General features: G+C 42.4%; 1 protein-coding gene across 1 annotated transcript; it reads right to left on the reverse strand.

Moving 5' to 3' along the window:
• Nucleotides 1-2,405: 2,405 nt before the first annotated feature.
• rpl35a (ribosomal protein L35a) lies at nucleotides 2,406-7,285 on the reverse strand. The gene is given in 6 exon segments (XM_079696093.1): nucleotides 2,406-2,469; nucleotides 2,876-3,020; nucleotides 5,145-5,260; nucleotides 5,262-5,298; nucleotides 5,882-5,918; nucleotides 7,150-7,285. Coding segments are annotated over 6 exon segments (480 nt in total). The 5' UTR covers nucleotides 7,271-7,285; the 3' UTR covers nucleotides 2,406-2,445.
• Nucleotides 7,286-20,340: the final 13,055 nt, after the last annotated feature.

Raw genomic sequence — 20,340 nt, forward strand, 5'->3', positions numbered from 1 at the left:
GAAACCCAGAGTCTTCTTCACCAGCGCTGAGCTCTTTGAAGTCGAGTCTGAAACCCAGAGTCTTCTTCACCAGCGCTGAGCTCTTTGAAGTCGAGTCTGAAACCCAGAGTCTTCTTCACCAGCGCTGAGCTCTTTGAAGTCGAGTCTGAAACCCAGAGTCTTCTTCACCAGCGCCTGAGCTCACTTTGAAGTCGAGTCTGAAACTCGAGTCTTCTCAGCTGCCGACCCAGAAGCCTTTTCACTGGTCTCAGCTCCTTCTGGATTCACAATGTGGTTTTCAAACTATTCTGTATCTCCTTTATGAATGTGTCACTCCATGTGTTTCTCTTCTTGTTAAGTGCTTAGTGAGGATGTGAAGCACTTTGAATTGCCTCTGTGTCCTGTTCACCTTCAGGAAGACTGACCCGGTCTGACAGTGAAACCAGTTTGAACCAGGCCAGACCACATTCAGAAACCAGGTCTAACAAACCTGAGTGAAGCACCTGTAAGGACACTTAAATAAAGAAAGGAGACCCAGGAATAAAACCAGAACCAGGTCTCAAACCGGTCTACTATGTGAAGAACATTCAGCTGAAACCCAGACCAGGTCCAGAGCGACTGTAAACAGATAGGAACCAGAACCACCAAAATCCCATCAAACAGATCAAAACAGCACCTGTGATCCGGACCAGGTCTCCAACAGGACCCTGCGTTAAAGGCAGATTTAAGAGTATTTAAAACTCAAATCAAATAAAACCCTGAACTACATCCTGACTGTAACCCTCAGCTAACCAGACTGCATGAGAACCTGAACTGAAGACCTGTACACACCCTTTAGCCTCTCACAGGAACCACAACAAGCCAGTGAGTTGAATCTAAACCTGGTCTAAACCCAGACAGGAAGAGGCTTTAAAGGGACACTTAAAGGCAGATTTGAGATAATTAAAAACTATATTCAACAAAACCTGAACCACATTAAGACCCCTGAACTTAACCCTCATCCAGACTACTTGGAGACCCTTGACCCTTGTGTATCCAGACTACTTGTAGACTCTTAACCCTCATGTATCCAGACTACTTGTAGACCCTTAACCCTCATGTATCCAGACTACTTGTAGACTCTTAACCCTCATGTATCCAGACTACTTGGAGACTCTTAACCCTCATGTATCCAGACTACTTGGAGACTCTTAACCCTCATGTATCCAGACTACATGGACACCCTTAACCCTCATGTATCCAGACTACTTGTAGACTCTTAACCCTCTCAGAGGAACCATAACAAACCCTCAGTGTGTCTTTAGACTGGGTTAAGCCCATCACAAACCAGTGAGTTTGAATGTAAACCCGGACAGGAAGAGGCTTTAAAAAGGGACACTTAAAGCTGACTAAAAACTAACTCAAACACACATCAAAGCCCTGTTAGCCCGGGTCAGTTGCTGTGATTAGCCTCTTTAGCTCTCGTTAACACGGTTTATAAACAGGCTAAATAACCAGCTAATTAGCATTAGCTCGGATTAGCTCAAGCAGACAGCGACACTTCCTGAGAGCTGCGGCCAAATCCCTGCTGTTTCCCGCGCTCTTTCAGGGATCGTCCCGGTGGTTAGCTGTGAGCAGAGATCAATGATCCAGAGAGAGGGGCGCGAGGAGGCTCTGCTCCCCGAAAACAGGAAGTCTCAGCCGGGGAGAGTTAGAGCAGACAGGGGGGGGGGGGGGGCGGGGCGGGGCGCTGCGGAGGTCACAGGATTATTTTATATATTTTCTTAGATATTTAATTAAGAATGAACAAAAATGTTCCCAAATTGGGATAAAGTATATCTTTATTTTTTCGTTTAATTATATTTTATTAAAACTACCTTTATTAGAAAACAATGTACACCAAACAAATGAAAAACCAAAGATATATATTTTAACGGGCCTATAATTAATCTATATTCATACAATTGCTATATTTTAAAATTATAATAATTTCTTAAAATCTTGTTTTGCTCCTTTTCTCTCAGTTAATCTTTAACCGTGTTTCTGCTCCAGAGTTCACTGTGACGTCACCGAGGTATCAACCAATCAGCCGGCAGCAGATCAGTTCAGAGAAAAACCAAACATCTTCCAGGCTCCCAATGTTAGAGGGGGTGGGTCTTCAGAATAAAGTAACTCCTGATTGGCTGCTATTGTTAGAGGGGGCGAGGCTTCAGAATAAAGTAACTCCTGATTGGCTGCTATTGTTAGAGGGGGCGAGGCTTCAGAATAAAGTGAATTGTATTACCTTTCTCAAACCGTTTCTCACTTTCTGTATATTAACAAGTACTTCAGAAACAAAGAGTTTACATTTCACACACTGTTTAAATAGTTATGATTATTAACCCTTTAAATAAAGTTTTCGCCCACAGTTTGAATAACGTGAAGGAAAGATCAGACAGGAAGCGGAGGACGTAAATCAGTTTTTATTTATCAGACGTTTCTTCTTCTTCAGACTCGAGACGGGTACAGCATCTGAAACGAGAAGACAGGAAGTCAGACCCCGCCACAATAAAACACCTGAGACATCAGAGCTGCAGGGACACGCTTTCAGATGAGCTAACATTATGGGATGTTTCAGTGCTGATGACTGAAGAGCAACACGTCACCATTTACAAACTAAATGTGTCCTGCTTAGAGTGTGTGTGTGAGTGTGTGTCGTGTGTGTGTGTCTGTGTGTGTGCTTAGTGTGTGTGCGTGTGTGGAAATGATTGAAGGGGCAAGCTGCGTCTCAGACGGTGAACCACTGAACGTGGTGGTGGTCAGTGTGTGTCTAGAATCTGCAGTGAGGCCACAGAGAGGCAGTGAACACAGTATTAAAGCTGAGAGCAGTGGATCTGGATGTTCAGACGGTGCGTTCAGGGACTGCAGGAGAACTCACCACTCTGATTCTGTGGCCCATGGCCTTGGCTGGCAGGTTGCTCCTGAACTTCGCTCTCACCATCCCGCTGCTGCCGTGCGCGCGAGTCACTTTGCCCCAGATCACACGCGTCTTATTGGGTTTACCTCCAGGGGTCACGGTGTTCCTGAGGACACACATCAGGGGTTACAAACACACATCTCTCACACACTGTTCCTGAGGACACACACACGTCAGGGGTTAACACACATCTCTCTCACACACACTGTGTTCCTGAGGACACTACCCAGGGCACATTAACACTTTCATACACACACACACACACACATTAAGACAACATGACACACTTCAACACACTAAACCAGGACAAACTAGTAGCCCTAATTGAGGAGGGGGACCTCTCGTTACATCATGAGATGAGAATGTGATTTATAATCAGCTCATGCTTTTATTGTGAAGGTCTCTAGTTGGTGTTTCCTGTTTTGCACACCTCTCCTCTCTCAGGTGTATTTTGAGTGACAGTCTGGGGGTCTCAGGTTGAAAACTGGAGATCATGCCCCACCCCCCCCCGGCCTCTCGCTGCGTGCTGATTGGTTCTGTTGGATGACATCATCACTGGGTGCCTGTAGGATCTCTGTACAGACTCGCTGTGATGTCACATCCTGTTTGTAATGTAACTTCCTGTCTCAGCAGCTGCTGGGACCATCATGCAGCACTAGTGCATGCTGGGAGCTGAGGCCGGCAGAGGGGATTGTGGGAAATCAGACCTTTTACTTATCATCACTGACCCCCGTCTGATCGACATTGCTCTGTTGCATTGTGGGAAACGTAGGCATGGGGAGTGCGTCTGTTACACACGAAATCTGTTGCTCCAGTTTGTGTACTTTAAAATGTTCCTCTTTAAGCGCTTTAGAGCACCTCTAAGCGCACGGTGAGGGAGAGGGTCTTCAGGCTTTCAGGGGGGAGTCAGAGTCAGGGGGGGGGGAGTCAGAGTCAGGGGGGGAGTCAGAGGTCTGGAACGAGGACGTGGGAATAAGTGAAGACGCTCAGAATCAAACCAGAAGCTTCTCATTAAAGATCTGAGTTTCAACGACTCTAAATACCGACTCACGACAAACGAGTCAGACTGAAGTCATGCGACGGCCTGCTCAGGTGTGTGTGTGTGTGTGTAGTGTGTGACTGAGTGTGTGTCTGTGTGTGTGACTGTGTGTGTGTGTGTGTCTCTGTGTGTGTGACTGAGTGTGTGTGTGTGTGTGTGTCTCTGTGTGTGTGTGTGTGTGTGTGTGTGTGTGTGTGTGTGTGTGTGTGTGTGTGTGTGTGTCTCTGTGTGTCTCTGTGTGTGTGACTGTGTGTGTGTGTGTGACTGAGTGTGTGTGTGTGACTGAGTGTGTGTGTGTGTGTGACTGAGTGTGTGTGTGTGTGTGTGTGTGTGTGTGTGTGTGTGTGTGTGTCTCTGTGTGTCTCTGTGTGTGTGTGTGTGTGTGTGTGTGTGTGTGTGTCGTGTGTCTCTGTGTGTCTCTGTGTGTGTGACTGTGTGTGTGTGTGTGTGTGACTGAGTGTGTGTGTGTGTGACTGAGTGTGTGTGTGTGTGTGACTGAGTGTGTGTGTGTGTGTGTGTGTGTGACTGAGTGTGTGTGACTGAGTGTGTGTGTGTGTGTGTGTGACTGAGTGTGTGTGTGTGTGTGTGTGTGTCTCTGTGTGTGTGACTGAGTGTGTGTGTGTGTGTGTCTCTGTGTGTGTGTGTGTGTGTGACTGAGTGTGTGTGTGTGTGTGTGTGTGTGTGTGTGTGTGACTGAGTGTGTGTGACTGAGTGTGTGTGTGTGTGTGTGTGTGTGTGTGTGTGTGTGTGACTGAGTGTGTGTGTGTGTGTGACTGAGTGTGTGTGTGTGTGACTGAGTGTGTGTGACTGAGTGTGTGTGTGTGTGTGTGTGTGTGACTGACTGACTGACTGAGTGTGTGTGTGTGTGTGTGTGTGTGTGTGTGTGTGTGTGTGTCTGTGTGTCTGTGTGTGTGTCGTAGTGTGTGACTGTGTGTCTGTGTGTGTGTGAGTGTGTGTGTGACTGAGTGTGTGTGTGTGAGTGTGTGTGTCGTAGTGTGTGAGTGTGTGTGTGTCGTAGTGTGTGACTGAGTGTGTGAGTGTGAGTGTGTGTGTCGTAGTGTGTGAGTGTGTGTGTGTCTGTGTGTCTGTGTGTCTGTGTGTGTGTGAGTGTGTGTGTGTGTGTGTGTCTGTGTGTCTGTGTGTCTGTGTGTGTGTGAGTGTGTGTGTGTGTGTGTGTGTGTGAGCACTCACTTCTTGGCCTTGTAGACGTAGGCGCAGCGCTTCCCGAGGTAGAAGTCCACCTCTGTGCGGGTGTAGCAGCCCTCCACCTTCAGCAGGGCCGTGTGCTCGCGCTGGTTCCTCAGACCCGCGCTTATAGCCGGTGAAGATGGCCTTACTCCATAGTCTGAAACACAAACACATAATACTGTTGAGACTAAAGTCCTCCTCCAACATGAGAGTACCCTGATCACAAAGGTATCAACTGTAGCTGTGAACATGACAGGATGTGTGATTACCTAGCAGAGCATCAGGACTGTTTGAGGCATATGATAGCTATGTGATTAACATGATGATTCAGCCTCTATGGAGAGAGACATGTGACAAGCATGATCATTTCTGACGTGGAGCTAATCTGAAGTAAACATTGAATACTGCTTTCTATTCCTCCATCTTGTGACTGAGGAACTCCCTCTCTTGGATATCAGCATGTGAAGGACACTGTTCAGGAACTAGTTGATGCTCTGTATGTGATGACTCCTTCTGGAGAGGATCACAGATACATGGATCTGAGGCTGAAGCTCAAGCCGGGGACCAGGGAGAGAATATAAATGAAACATGAAATGTGACCTCAGAGCAGCTTCTAGCCGCTGAGCCGGCCTCACTGCAGTCTGACTTTAGAGAGAACTACATTACATATTCCTCAGATTAGTGTTGGCTGGTAACGTCTGCAGAACACACTCGAACACACTGAACGTAGAGGGTCTCACCTTCCAGGCATCGTCAGTCTTCTCCAGGTGAATCCACCTGAAACAGATCAGTGATCAGTTACATCTCAGAGCTTTATCACCGCACAGCAGCAGGAACACAGACCGGTCCCTAAAGATCAATAACCACTGATCCCTCCTCTGATAACCAGCTGCACGTTAAAGGCCGGGAACTCGTCCTGAGGTCCAACTGAACCAGTTCACACTAGATATTATATAGATGCTGTGGGGGGAGGGCACATTTCATAAACGAGGGCATTTCAGTCCAGAAACAACATTTTAAATGAACCCATTACGCCTTTATGTCACTGATCATCAAACTCTTATTTAGTCTCATCACAACTCGTCCAGAGACATCAGGACAGCGTCCAGCACATCGTCAGGAAGAGAAACAACTGATGTATAAAATCCCACCTCAGATTTAGCATTAAAACGTGACTAGTCTGGCTTTAGAGGAGTTTGGTCCCACTTCATGTTTACAGGGAGGAACCCCAGCCACACACTGCTCAGGGTTTAGCTCTGAGTGGGATCAGGAGGCAGAACTCAACATCCTCTTTAGAGACAACACTATCCAACACACCATAAACAGAACATGTTAGTCTGCAGCCGCACATGACACACTGAAGCTAACATGCTAACAGCAGGTTGGACTCTCAGCTCGTTCCTGTATGTTTTTAGACCCGATTAAAGCACTTTGAAACACTGACACATGTTGCTGTTCCTCCTGCAGACACACACTGAAGCTAACATGCTAACAAGCAGCATCAATGACTGCATTTAGCATCAAATGGCCACATTATTCTCAGTCAAAGTTATAACATGATGTCCTAAACTGGATCAACAAATACATTATACTTTTAACAATCCATAATTAATATGTTTTATTTTACATCTACATAGCTGAATGAGTGCTAAGTATGACCCACATGCTAACAGGCTAACGCTAGCTCCTTTCGCTGAAACACCACCACGTTTCTCTCTATAAGCTCCACAATGAACACCGACACTCCTCCCTGAGTCTCTCCGGGAATCAGGCTCCCTCCCCGGCTGCAGCTCCTCAGACACCTCGCTGTCTCTCCGGAGCCTCTCTGCTCTGTTAGCTCCTCTCTCTCAATCCGGGCTAAATCTCCTCCATCGCGGCTCTAAACGCGGATAACCTCCCCCCGCTGTCCAGAGGACTCTCCCCCCGATAGTTACTGATGGTTATCGGGATGAACGGCTGCGGATTTAACGAGTTTCTCGACACTTTTCTCGGACATGTTGGATCTTACCGTAACTGTGAGGGGGAAGATGGCGGAAAAGAAAGCGAGCAGGGAATGCTGGGAAAATAAAGTAAACAGAGGTGACCGAGAATCTGCCTGAACAGAAAGAAGCGCTTAAATTCACCCTCATGAGTTTAATCAAGGCCCCTTATTTTTATTTTATTAGACTAATATAGTCATCTTATGTTATACAGAAATACCCCTTAAAGTCACCTGATGTTATACAGAAATACCCCTTAAAGTCACCTGATGTTATACAGAAATACCCCTTAAAGTCACCTTATTTCATACAGAAATACCCCTTAAAGTCACCTTATGTTATACAGAAATACCCTTAAAGTCACCTGATGTTATACAGAAATACCCCTTAAAGTCACCTGATGTTATACAGAAATACCCCTTAAAGTCACCTGATGTTATACAGAAATACCCCTTAAAGTCACCTGATGTTATACAGAAATACCCCTTAAAGTCACCTGATGTTATACAGAAATACCCCTTAAAGTCACCTGATGTTATACAGAAATACCCCTTAAAGTCACCTTATACAGAAATACCCCTTAAAGTCACCTTATTTCATACAGAAATACCCCTTAAACTTAAAGTCACCTTATTTCATACAGAAATACCCCTTAAAGTCACCTGATGTTATACAGAAATACCCCTTAAAGTCACCTCATGTTATACAGAAATACCCCTTAAAGTCACCTTATGTTATACAGAAATACCCCTTAAAGTCATCTGATGTTATACAGAAATACCCCTTAAAGTCACCTGATGTTATACAGAAATACCCCTTAAAGTCACCTCATGTTATACAGAAATACCCCTTAAAGTCACCTGATGTTATACAGAAATACCCCTTAAAGTCACCTCATGTTATACAGAAATACCCCTTAAAGTCACCTTATGTTATACAGAAATACCCCTTAAAGTCATCTGATGTTATACAGAAATACCCCTTAAAGTCACCTTATTTCATACAGAAATACCCCTTAAACTTAAAGTCACCTTATTTCATACAGAAATACCCCTTAAAGTCACCTGATGTTATACAGAAATACCCCTTAAAGTCACCTCATGTTATAGAGAAATACCCCTTAAAGTCACCTCATGTTATACAGAAATACCCCTTAAAGTCACCTGATGTTATACAGAAATACCCCTTAAAGTCACCTGATGTTATACAGAAATACCCCTTAAAGTCACCTTATGTTATACAGAAATACCCCTTAAAGTCACCTTATGATATACAGAAATACCCCTTAAAGTCACCTGATGTTATACAGAAATACCCCTTAAAGTCACCTTATACAGAAATACCCCTTAAAGTCACCTTATACAGAAATACCCCTTAAAGTCACCTGATGTTATACAGAAATACCCCTTAAAGTCACCTTATACAGAAATACCCCTTAAAGTCACCTTATGTTATACAGAAATACCCCTTAAAGTCACCTGATGTTATACAGAAATACCCCTTAAAGTCACCTTATGTTATACAGAAATACCCCTTAAAGTCACCTGATGTTATACAGAAATACCCCTTAAAGTCACCTTATGTTATACAGAAATACCCCTTAAAGTCACCTGATGTTATACAGAAATACCCCTTAAAGTCACCTTATGTTATACAGAAATACCCCTTAAAGTCACCTTATTTCATACAGAAATACCCCTTAAAGTCACCTTATGTTATACAGAAATACCCCTTAAAGTCACCTGATGTTATACAGAAATACCCCTTAAAGTCACCTGATGTTATACAGAAATACCCCTTAAAGTCACCTTATTTCATACAGAAATACCCCTTAAAGTCACCTTATTTCATACAGAAATACCCCTTAAAGTCACCTTATGTTATACAGAAATACCCCTTAAAGTCACCTGATGTTATATAGAAATACCCCTTAAAGTCACCTTGTTATACAGAAATACCCCTTAAAGTCATCTGATGTTATACAGAAATACCCCTTAAAGTCATCTGATGTTATACAGAAATACCCCTTAAAGTCATCTGATGTTATACAGAAATACCCCTTAAAGTCACCTGATGTTATACAGAAATACCCCTTAAAGTCACATTATGTTATATAGAAATACCCCTTAAAGTCACCTTGTTATACAGAAATACCCCTTAAAGTCACCTTATGTTATACAGAAATACCCCTTAAAGTCACCTTGTTATACAGAAATACCCCTTAAAGTCACCTTGTTATACAGAAATACCCCTTAAAGTCATCTGATGTTATACAGAAATACCCCTTAAAGTCACCTTATGTTATACAGAAATACCCCTTAAAGTCACCTTATTTCATACAGAAATACCCCTTAAAGTCACCTTATGTTATACAGAAATACCCCTTAAAGTCACCTGATGTTATACAGAAATACCCCTTAAAGTCACCTGATGTTATACAGAAATACCCCTTAAAGTCACCTTATGTTATACAGAAATACCCCTTAAAGTCACCTTATTTCATACAGAAATACCCCTTAAAGTCACCTTATGTTATACAGAAATACCCCTTAAAGTCACCTGATGTTATATAGAAATACCCCTTAAAGTCACCTTGTTATACAGAAATACCCCTTAAAGTCATCTGATGTTATACAGAAATACCCCTTAAAGTCACCTTATGTTATATAGAAATACCCCTTAAAGTCACCTTGTTATACAGAAATACCCCTTAAAGTCACCTTATGTTATACAGAAATACCCCTTAAAGTCACCTTGTTATACAGAAATACCCCTTAAAGTCACCTGATGTTATACAGAAATACCCCTTAAAGTCATCTGATGTTATACAGAAATACCCCTTAAAGTCACCTTATGTTATATAGAAATACCCCTTAAAGTCACCTTGTTATACAGAAATACCCCTTAAAGTCACCTTATGTTATACAGAAATACCCCTTAAAGTCACCTTATTTCATACAGAAATACCCCTTAAAGTCATCTGATGTTATACAGAAATACCCCTTAAAGTCACCTTATGTTATACAGAAATACCCCTTAAAGTCACCTTGTTATACAGAAATACCCCTTAAAGTCACCTTATGTTATACAGAAATACCCCTTAAAGTCACCTTGTTATACAGAAATACCCCTTAAAGTCATCTGATGTTATACAGAAATACCCCTTAAAGTCACCTTATGTTATATAGAAATACCCCTTAAAGTCACCTTGTTATACAGAAATACCCCTTAAAGTCACCTTATGTTATACAGAAATACCCCTTAAAGTCACCTTGTTATACAGAAATACCCCTTAAAGTCATCTGATGTTATACAGAAATACCCCTTAAAGTCACCTTATGTTATACAGAAATACCCCTTAAAGTCATCTGATGTTATACAGAAATACCCCTTAAAGTCACCTTATGTTATATAGAAATACCCCTTAAAGTCACCTTGTTATACAGAAATACCCCTTAAAGTCACCTTATGTTATACAGAAATACCCCTTAAAGTCACCTTGTTATACAGAAATACCCCTTAAAGTCATCTTATGTTATACAGAAATACCCCTTAAAGTCACCTTGTTATACAGAAATACCCCTTAAAGTCACCTGATGTTATACAGAAATACCCCTTAAAGTCATCTTATGTTATACAGAAATACCCCTTAAAGTCACCTTGTTATACAGAAATACCCCTTAAAGTCATCTGATGTTATACAGAAATACCCCTTAAAGTCTCCTTATGTTATACAGAAATACCCCTTAAAGTCATCTTATGTTATACAGAAATACCCCTTAAAGTCATCTGATGTTATACAGAAATACCCCTTAAAGTCATCTGATGTTATACAGAAATACCCCTTAAAGTCATCTGATGTTATACAGAAATACCCCTTAAAGTCTCCTTATGTTATACAGAAATACCCCTTAAAGTCACCTTATGTTATACAGAAATACCCCTTAAAGTCACCTTATGTTATACAGAAATACCCCTTAAAGTCACCTGATGTTATACAGAAATACCCCTTAAAGTCCCCTTATGTTATATAGAAATACCCCTTAAAGTCACCTTATGTTATACAGAAATACCCCTTAAAGTCACCTTATGTTAAACAGAAATACCCCTTAAAGTCACCTTATACAGAAATACCCCTTAAAGTCACCTTATGTTATACAGAAATACCCCTTAAAGTCACCTTATGTTATACAGAAATACCCCTTAAAGTCACCTGATGTTATACAGAAATACCCCTTAAAGTTACCTTATGTTATACAGAAATACCCCTTAAAGTCACCTGATGTTATACAGAAATACCCCTTAAAGTCTCCTTATGTTATACAGAAATACCCCTTAAAGTCACCTTATGTTATACAGAAATACCCCTTAAAGTCATCTGATGTTATACAGAAATACCCCTTAAAGTCTCCTTATGTTATACAGAAATACCCCTTAAAGTCACCTTGTTATACATAAATACCCCTTAAAGTCATCTGATGTTATACAGAAATACCCCTTAAAGTCACCTGATGTTATACAGAAATACCCCTTAAAGTCATCTGATGTTATACAGAAATACCCCTTAAAGTCTCCTTATGTTATACAGAAATACCCCTTAAAGTCACCTTATGTTATACAGAAATACCCCTTAAAGTCACCTTATGTTATACAGAAATACCCCTTAAAGTCACCTTATGTTATACAGAAATACCCCTTAAAGTCATCTGATGTTATACAGAAATACCCCTTAAAGTCATCTGATGTTATACAGAAATACCCCTTAAAGTCATCTGATGTTATACAGAAATACCCCTTAAAGTCATCTGATGTTATACAGAAATACCCCTTAAAGTCATCTGATGTTATACAGAAATACCCCTTAAAGTCTCCTTATGTTATACAGAAATACCCCTTAAAGTCACCTTATGTTATACAGAAATACCCCTTAAAGTCACCTTATGTTATACAGAAATACCCCTTAAAGTCACCTGATGTTATACAGAAATACCCCTTAAAGTCACCTTATGTTATATAGAAATACCCCTTAAAGTCACCTTATACAGAAATACCCCTTAAAGTCACCTTATGTTATACAGAAATACCCCTTAAAGTCACCTTATACAGAAATACCCCTTAAAGTCACCTTATGTTATACAGAAATACCCCTTAAAGTCACCTTATGTTATACAGAAATACCCCTTAAAGTCACCTGATGTTATACAGAAATACCCCTTAAAGTCACCTGATGTTATACAGAAATACCCCTTAAAGTCACCTTATGTTATATAGAAATACCCCTTAAAGTCACCTTATGTTATACAGAAATACCCCTTAAAGTCACCTGATGTTATACAGAAATACCCCTTAAAGTCACCTTATGTTATATAGAAATACCCCTTAAAGTCACCTTATTTCATACAGAAATACCCCTTAAAGTCATCTTATGTTATACAGAAATACCCCTTAAAGTCACCTTGTTATACAGAAATACCCCTTAAAGTCACCTTATGTTATATAGAAATACCCCTTAAAGTCATCTTATGTTAAACAGAAATACCCCTTAAAGTCATCTGATGTTATACAGAAATACCCCTTAAAGTCACCTTGTTATACAGAAATACCCCTTAAAGTCACCTTATGTTATATAGAAATACCCCTTAAAGTCATCTTATGTTAAACAGAAATACCCCTTAAAGTCATCTAATGTTATACAGAAATACCCCTTAAAGTCACCTTGTTATACAGAAATACCCCTTAAAGTCATCTGATGTTATACAGAAATACCCCTTAAAGTCTCCTTATGTTATACAGAAATACCCCTTAAAGTCATCTGATGTTATACAGAAATACCCCTTAAAGTCATCTGATGTTATACAGAAATACCCCTTAAAGTCACCTGATGTTATACAGAAATACCCCTTAAAGTCACCTTATACAGAAATACCCCTTAAAGTCACCTGATGTTATACAGAAATACCCCTTAAAGTCACCTTGTTATACAGAAATACCCCTTAAAGTCACCTTATGTTATACAGAAATACCCCTTAAAGTCTCCTTATGTTATACAGAAATACCCCTTAAAGTCACCTTGTTATACAGAAATACCCCTTAAAGTCATCTTATGTTATACAGAAATACCCCTTAAAGTCATCTGATGTTATACAGAAATACCCCTTAAAGTCATCTGATGTTATACAGAAATACCCCTTAAAGTCTCCTTATGTTATACAGAAATACCCCTTAAAGTCATCTTATGTTATACAGAAATACCCCTTAAAGTCATCTGATGTTATACAGAAATACCCCTTAAAGTCATCTGATGTTATACAGAAATACCCCTTAAAGTCACCTTATGTTATACAGAAATACCCCTTAAAGTCACCTGATGTTATACAGAAATACCCCTTAAAGTCACCTTATGTTAAACAGAAATACCCCTTAAAGTCACCTTATACAGAAATACCCCTTAAAGTCACCTTATGTTATACAGAAATACCCCTTAAAGTCACCTTATGTTATACAGAAATACCCCTTAAAGTCACCTGATGTTATACAGAAATACCCCTTAAAGTCTCCTTATGTTATACAGAAATACCCCTTAAAGTCACCTTATGTCATACAGAAATACCCCTTAAAGTTACCTTATGTTATACAGAAATACCCCTTAAAGTCACCTGATGTTATACAGAAATACCCCTTAAAGTCACCTGATGTTATACAGAAATACCCCTTAAAGTCACCTTATGTTATACAGAAATACCCCTTAAAGTCACCTTATGTTATACAGAAATACCCCTTAAAGTCACCTTATGTTATACAGAAATACCCCTTAAAGTCACCTTATGTTATACAGAAATACCCCTTAAAGTCACCTGATGTTATACAGAAATACCCCTTAAAGTCACCTTATGTTATACAGAAATACCCCTTAAAGTCACCTTATGTTATACAGAAATACCCCTTAAAGTCACCTTATGTTATACAGAAATACCCCTTAAAGTCACCTTATGTTATACAGAAATACCCCTTAAAGTCACCTTATGTTATACAGAAATACCCCTTAAAGTCACCTGATGTTATACAGAAATACCCCTTACCATCTCATCTCATCTTGTCTTCTCATCTTGTCTTCTCTCATCTCATCTCGTCTCCTCTCATCTTGTCTCCTTTCGTCTCATCTTGTCTCATTTGTCTTCTCTCATCTCATCTCCTCTTATCTCATCTCGTCTCCTCTCATCTCATCTCGTCTCCTCTTATCTCCTCTTGTCTCATCTCGTCTCCTCTTGTCTCATCTCCTCTCCTCTTGTCTCATCTTGTCTCCTCTTATCTCCTCTTGTCCCATCTCGTCTCCTCTTATCTCCTCTTGTCTCATCTCGTCTCCTCTTATCTCCTCTTGTCTCGTCTCCTCTTGTCTCCTGTTGTCTCATCTCGTCTCCTCTTATCTCCTCTTGTCTCATCTCGTCTCCTCTCGTCTCCTCTTATCTCCTCTTGTCTCATCTCGTCTCCTCTTATCTCCTCTTGTCTCATCTCGTCTCCTCTTATCTCCTCTTGTCTCATCTCGTCTCCTCTTATCTCCTCTTGTCTCATCTCGTCTCCTCTTGTCTCCTCTCATCTCATCTCGTCTCCTCTTGTCTCATCTTGTCTTGTCTCCTCTCATCTCCTCTTGTCTCATCTCATCTCCTCTTATCTCCTCTTGTCTCATCTCGTCTCATCTTGTCTCCTCTCATCTCATCTCGTCTCCTCTTATCTCCTCTTGTCTCATCTCATCTCATCTCGTCTTCTCTCATCTCATCTTGTCTCCTTTTGTCTCATCTTGTCTAATTTGTCTTCTCTCATCTCGTCTTCTCTCATCTCATCTCGTCTCCTCTCATCTCATCTTGTCTCCTTTTGTCTCATTTGTCTTCTCTCATCTCATCTCCTCTTGTCTCATCTCGTCTCCTCTCATCTCCTCTTGTCTCATCTCGTCTCATCTCGTCTCCTGTTGTCTCATCTCGTCTCCTCTTGTCTCATCTCGTCTCCTCTTATCTCCTCTTTTCTCATCTCGTCTCCTCTTGTCTCATCTCGTCTCCTCTTATCTCCTCTTGTCTCCTCTTGTCTCATCTCGTCTCCTCTTGTCTCATCTCGTCTCCTCTTATCTCCTCTTGTCTCATCTCGTCTCCTCTTGTCTCATCTCATCTCCTCTTGTCTCATCTTGTCTCCTCTTGTCTTCTCTCATCTCATCTTGTCTTCTCATCTTGTCTCCTCTTGTCTTCTCATCTCATCTTGTCTCCTCTTGTCTTCTCATCTCATCTTGTCTCATCTTGTCTCCTCTTGTCTTCTCATCTCATCTTGTCTCCTCTTGTCTTCTCTCATCTCATCTTGTCTCCTTTTGTCTCATCTTGTCTCATTTGTCTTGTCTCCTCTTGTCTCATCTCGTCTCCTCTTTTCTCATCTCGTCTCCTCTTTTCTCATCTCGTCTCCTCTTGTCTCATCTTATCTCCTCTTGTCTCCTGTTGTCTCATCTCGTCTCCTCTTATCTCCTCTTGTCTCATCTCGTCTCCTCTTATCTCCTCTTGTCTCATCTCGTCTCCTCTTATCTCCTCTTGTCTCATCTCGTCTCCTCTCCTCTTGTCTCATCTCGTCTCCTCTTATCTCCTCTTGTCTCATCTCGTCTCCTCTTGTCTCATCTCATCTTATCTCCTCTTGTCTCATCTCGTCTCCTCTTATCTCCTCTTGTCTCATCTCGTCTCCTCTCCTCTTGTCTCATCTCGTCTCCTCTTATCTCCTCTTGTCTCATCTCGTCTCCTCTTGTCTCATCTCGTCTCCTCTCCTCTTGTCTCATCTCGTCTCCTCTCCTCTTGTCTTCTCTCGTCTCCTCTCGTCTCCTCTCATCTCGTCTCCTCTTGTCTCCTGTTGTCTCATCTCATCTCCTCTTGTCTCATCTTGTCTTCTCTCATCTCCTCTTATCTCATCTCGTCTCCTCTCATCTCATCTCGTCTCCTCTTATCTCCTCTTGTCTCATCTCGTCTCCTCTTGTCTCATCTCCTCTCCTCTTGTCTCATCTCGTCTCCTCTTATCTCCTCTTGTCTCATCTCGTCTCCTCTTATCTCCTCTTGTCTCATCTCGTCTCCTCTTGTCTCCTGTTGTCTCATCTCGTCTCCTCTTATCTCCTCTTGTCTCATCTCGTCTCCTCTCGTCTCCTCTTATCTCCTCTTGTCTCATCTCGTCTCCTCTTATCTCCTCTTGTCTCATCTCGTCTCCTCTTATCTCCTCTTGTCTCATCTCGTCTCCTCTTATCTCCTCTTGTCTCATCTCGTCTCCTCTTGTCTCCTCTCATCTCATCTCGTCTCCTCTTGTCTCATCTTGTCTTGTCTCCTCTCGTCTCCTCTTGTCTCATCTCATCTCCTCTTATCTCCTCTTGTCTCATCTCGTCTCATCTTGTCTCCTCTCATCTCATCTCGTCTCCTCTTATCTCCTCTTGTCTCATCTCATCTCATCTCATCTCGTCTTCTCTCATCTCATCTTGTCTCCTTTTGTCTCATCTTGTCTAATTTGTCTTCTCTCATCTCATCTCCTCTTGTCTCATCTCGTCTCCTCTCATCTCATCTCGTCTCCTCTTGTCTCATCTCGTCTCATCTTGTCTCATCTCGTCTCCTCTTGTCTCCTCTTGTCTCATCTCGTCTCCTCTTATCTCCTCTTGTCTCATCTCGTCTCCTCTTATCTCCTCTTGTCTCATCTCGTCTCCTCTCCTCTTGTCTCATCTCGTCTCCTCTTATCTCCTCTTGTCTCATCTCGTCTCCTCTTGTCTCCTCTTGTCTCATCTCCTCTTGTCTCATCTCGTCTCCTCTTATCTCCTCTTGTCTCATCTCGTCTCCTCTCGTCTCATCTCATCTCGTCTCCTCTTGTCTCATCTTGTCTTCTCTCGTCTCCTCTCGTCTCCTCTCATCTCGTCTCCTCTTGTCTCCTGTTGTCTCATCTCATCTCCTCTTGTCTCATCTTGTCTTCTCTCATCTCGTCTCCTCTTGTCTCATCGTGTCTTCTCTCATCTCCTCTTGTCTCATCTCGTCTCCTCTTATCTCATCTCGTCTCCTCTTGTCTCATCTTGTCTTCTCTCGTCTCCTCTCGTCTCCTCTCATCTCGTCTCCTCTTGTCTCCTGTTGTCTCATCTCATCTCCTCTTGTCTCATCTTGTCTTCTCTCATCTCCTCTTGTCTCATCGTGTCTTCTCTCATCTCCTCTTGTCTCATCTCGTCTCCTCTTATCTCCTCTTGTCTCATCTCGTCTCCTCTTATCTCCTCTTGTCTCATCTCGTCTCCTCTCCTCTTGTCTCATCTCGTCTCCTCTTATCTCCTCTCGTCTCCTCTTGTCTCATCTCGTCTCCTCTTGTCTCATCTCGTCTCCTCTTGTCTCATCTCGTCTCCTCTTGTCTCATCTCGTCTCGTCTCATCTTGTCTTGTCTCATCTCGTCTCCTCTCATCTCGTGTCCTCTTGTCTCCTGTTGTCTCATCTCATCTCCTCTTGTCTTCTCTCATCTCGTCTCATCTTGTCTTCTCTCATCTCCTCTTGTCTCATCTCGTCTCCTCTTATCTCCTCTTGTCTCATCTCGTCTCCTCTTATCTCATCTTGTCTCCTCTTGTCTCATCTCGTCTCCTTTCGTCTCATCTTGTCTTATTTGTCTTCTCTCATCTCCTCTTATCTCATCTCGTCTCCTCTCATCTCATCTCGTCTCCTCTTATCTCCTCTTGTCTCATCTCGTCTCCTCTTGTCTCATCTCCTCTCCTCTTGTCTCATCTCGTCTCCTCTTATCTCCTCTTGTCCCATCTCGTCTCCTCTTATCTCCTCTTGTCTCATCTCGTCTCCTCTTATCTCCTCTTGTCTCATCTCGTCTCCTCTTGTCTCCTGTTGTCTCATCTCGTCTCCTCTTATCTCCTCTTGTCTCATCTCGTCTCCTCTCGTCTCCTCTTATCTCCTCTTGTCTCATCTCGTCTCCTCTTATCTCCTCTTGTCTCATCTCGTCTCCTCTTATCTCCTCTTGTCTCATCTCGTCTCCTCTTATCTCCTCTTGTCTCATCTCGTCTCCTCTTGTCTCCTCTCATCTCATCTCGTCTCCTCTTGTCTCATCTTGTCTTGTCTCCTCTCGTCTCCTCTTGTCTCATCTCATCTCCTCTTATCTCCTCTTGTCTCATCTCGTCTCATCTTGTCTCCTCTCATCTCATCTCGTCTCCTCTTATCTCCTCTTGTCTCATCTCATCTCATCTCATCTCGTCTTCTCTCATCTCATCTTGTCTCCTTTTGTCTCATCTTGTCTAATTTGTCTTCTCTCATCTCATCTCCTCTTGTCTCATCTCGTCTCCTCTCATCTCATCTCGTCTCCTCTTGTCTCATCTCGTCTCATCTTGTCTCATCTCGTCTCCTCTTGTCTCCTCTTGTCTCATCTCGTCTCCTCTTATCTCCTCTTGTCTCATCTCGTCTCCTCTTATCTCCTCTTGTCTCATCTCGTCTCCTCTCCTCTTGTCTCATCTCGTCTCCTCTTATCTCCTCTTGTCTCATCTCGTCTCCTCTTGTCTCCTCTTGTCTCATCTCCTCTTGTCTCATCTCGTCTCCTCTTATCTCCTCTTGTCTCATCTCGTCTCCTCTCGTCTCATCTCATCTCGTCTCCTCTTGTCTCCTCTCATCTCATCTCGTCTCCTCTTGTCTCATCTTGTCTCATCTCGTCTCCTCTCTTCTCATCTCGTCTTCTCTCATCTCATCTCGTCTCCTCTCATCTCATCTTGTCTCCTTTTGTCTCATCTTGTCTCATTTGTCTTCTCTCATCTCATCTCCTCTTGTCTCATCTCGTCTCCTCTCATCTTGTCTCCTCTTGTCTCATCTCGTCTTATCTTGTCTCATCTCGTCTCCTGTTGTCTAATCTCGTCTCCTCTTATCTCCTCTTGTCTCATCTCGTCTCCTCTTTTCTCATCTCGTCTCCTCTTGTCTCATCTTATCTCCTCTTGTCTCATCTCGTCTCCTCTTGTCTCCTCTTGTCTCATCTCGTCTCCTCTCCTCTTGTCTCATCTCGTCTCCTCTTATCTCCTCTTGTCTCCTCTTGTCTCATCTCGTCTCCTCTTGTCTCATCTTGTCTTCTCTCATCTCCTCTTGTCTTCTCTCATCTAATCTTGTCTCATCTTGTCTCCTCTTGTCTTCTCATCTCATCTTGTCTCCTCTTGTCTCATCTTGTCTTCTCATCTCATCTTGTCTCCTCTTGTCTTCTCATCTCATCTCATCTTGTCTCCTCTTGTCTTCTCATCTCCTCTTGTCTTCTCTCATCTCATCTCCTCTCATCTTGTCTCCTTTTGTCTCCTCTTGTCTCATCTTGTCTTCTCATCTCATCTTGTCTCCTCTTGTCTTCTCATCTCATCTTGTCTCCTCTTGTCTTCTCATCTCATCTTGTCTCCTCTTGTCTTCTCTCATCTCATCTCATCTCGTCTCCTCTTATCTCCTCTTGTCTCATCTCGTCTCCTCTTATCTCCTCTTGTCTCATCTCGTCTCCTCTCCTCTTGTCTCATCTCGTCTCCTCTTATCTCCTCTTGTCTCATCTCGTCTCATCTTGTCTCATCTTGTCTTCTCTCATCTCCTCTTGTCTCATCTCGTCTCCTCTCATCTCGTCTCCTCTTGTCTCCTGTCGTCTCATCTCATCTCCTCTTATCTCCTCTTGTCTCATCTTGTCTCCTCTCATCTCATCTTGTCTCCTCTCATCTCATCTCGTCTCCTCTTATCTCCTCTTGTCTCATCTTGTCTCATCTCGTCTCCTCTCATCTCATCTCGTCTTCTCTCATCTCATCTCGTCTCCTCTCATCTCATCTTGTCTCCTTTTGTCTCATTTGTCTTCTCTCATCTCATCTCCTCTTGTCTCATCTCGTCTCCTCTCATCTCCTCTTGTCTCATCTCGTCTCATCTCGTCTCCTGTTGTCTCATCTCGTCTCCTCTTGTCTCATCTCGTCTCCTCTTATCTCCTCTTTTCTCATCTCGTCTCCTCTTGTCTCATCTCGTCTCCTCTTATCTCCTCTTGTCTCCTCTTGTCTCATCTCGTCTCCTCTTGTCTCATCTCGTCTCCTCTTATCTCCTCTTGTCTCATCTCGTCTCCTCTTGTCTCATCTCATCTCCTCTTGTCTCATCTTGTCTCCTCTTGTCTTCTCTCATCTCATCTTGTCTTCTCATCTTGTCTCCTCTTGTCTTCTCATCTCATCTTGTCTCCTCTTGTCTTCTCATCTCATCTTGTCT

The sequence above is a fragment of the Notothenia rossii genome (assembly GCF_949606895.1).
Source record: "Notothenia rossii genome assembly, contig: scaffold_404, whole genome shotgun sequence".
In the NCBI taxonomy this organism is placed as follows: Eukaryota; Metazoa; Chordata; class Actinopteri; order Perciformes; family Nototheniidae; genus Notothenia; species Notothenia rossii.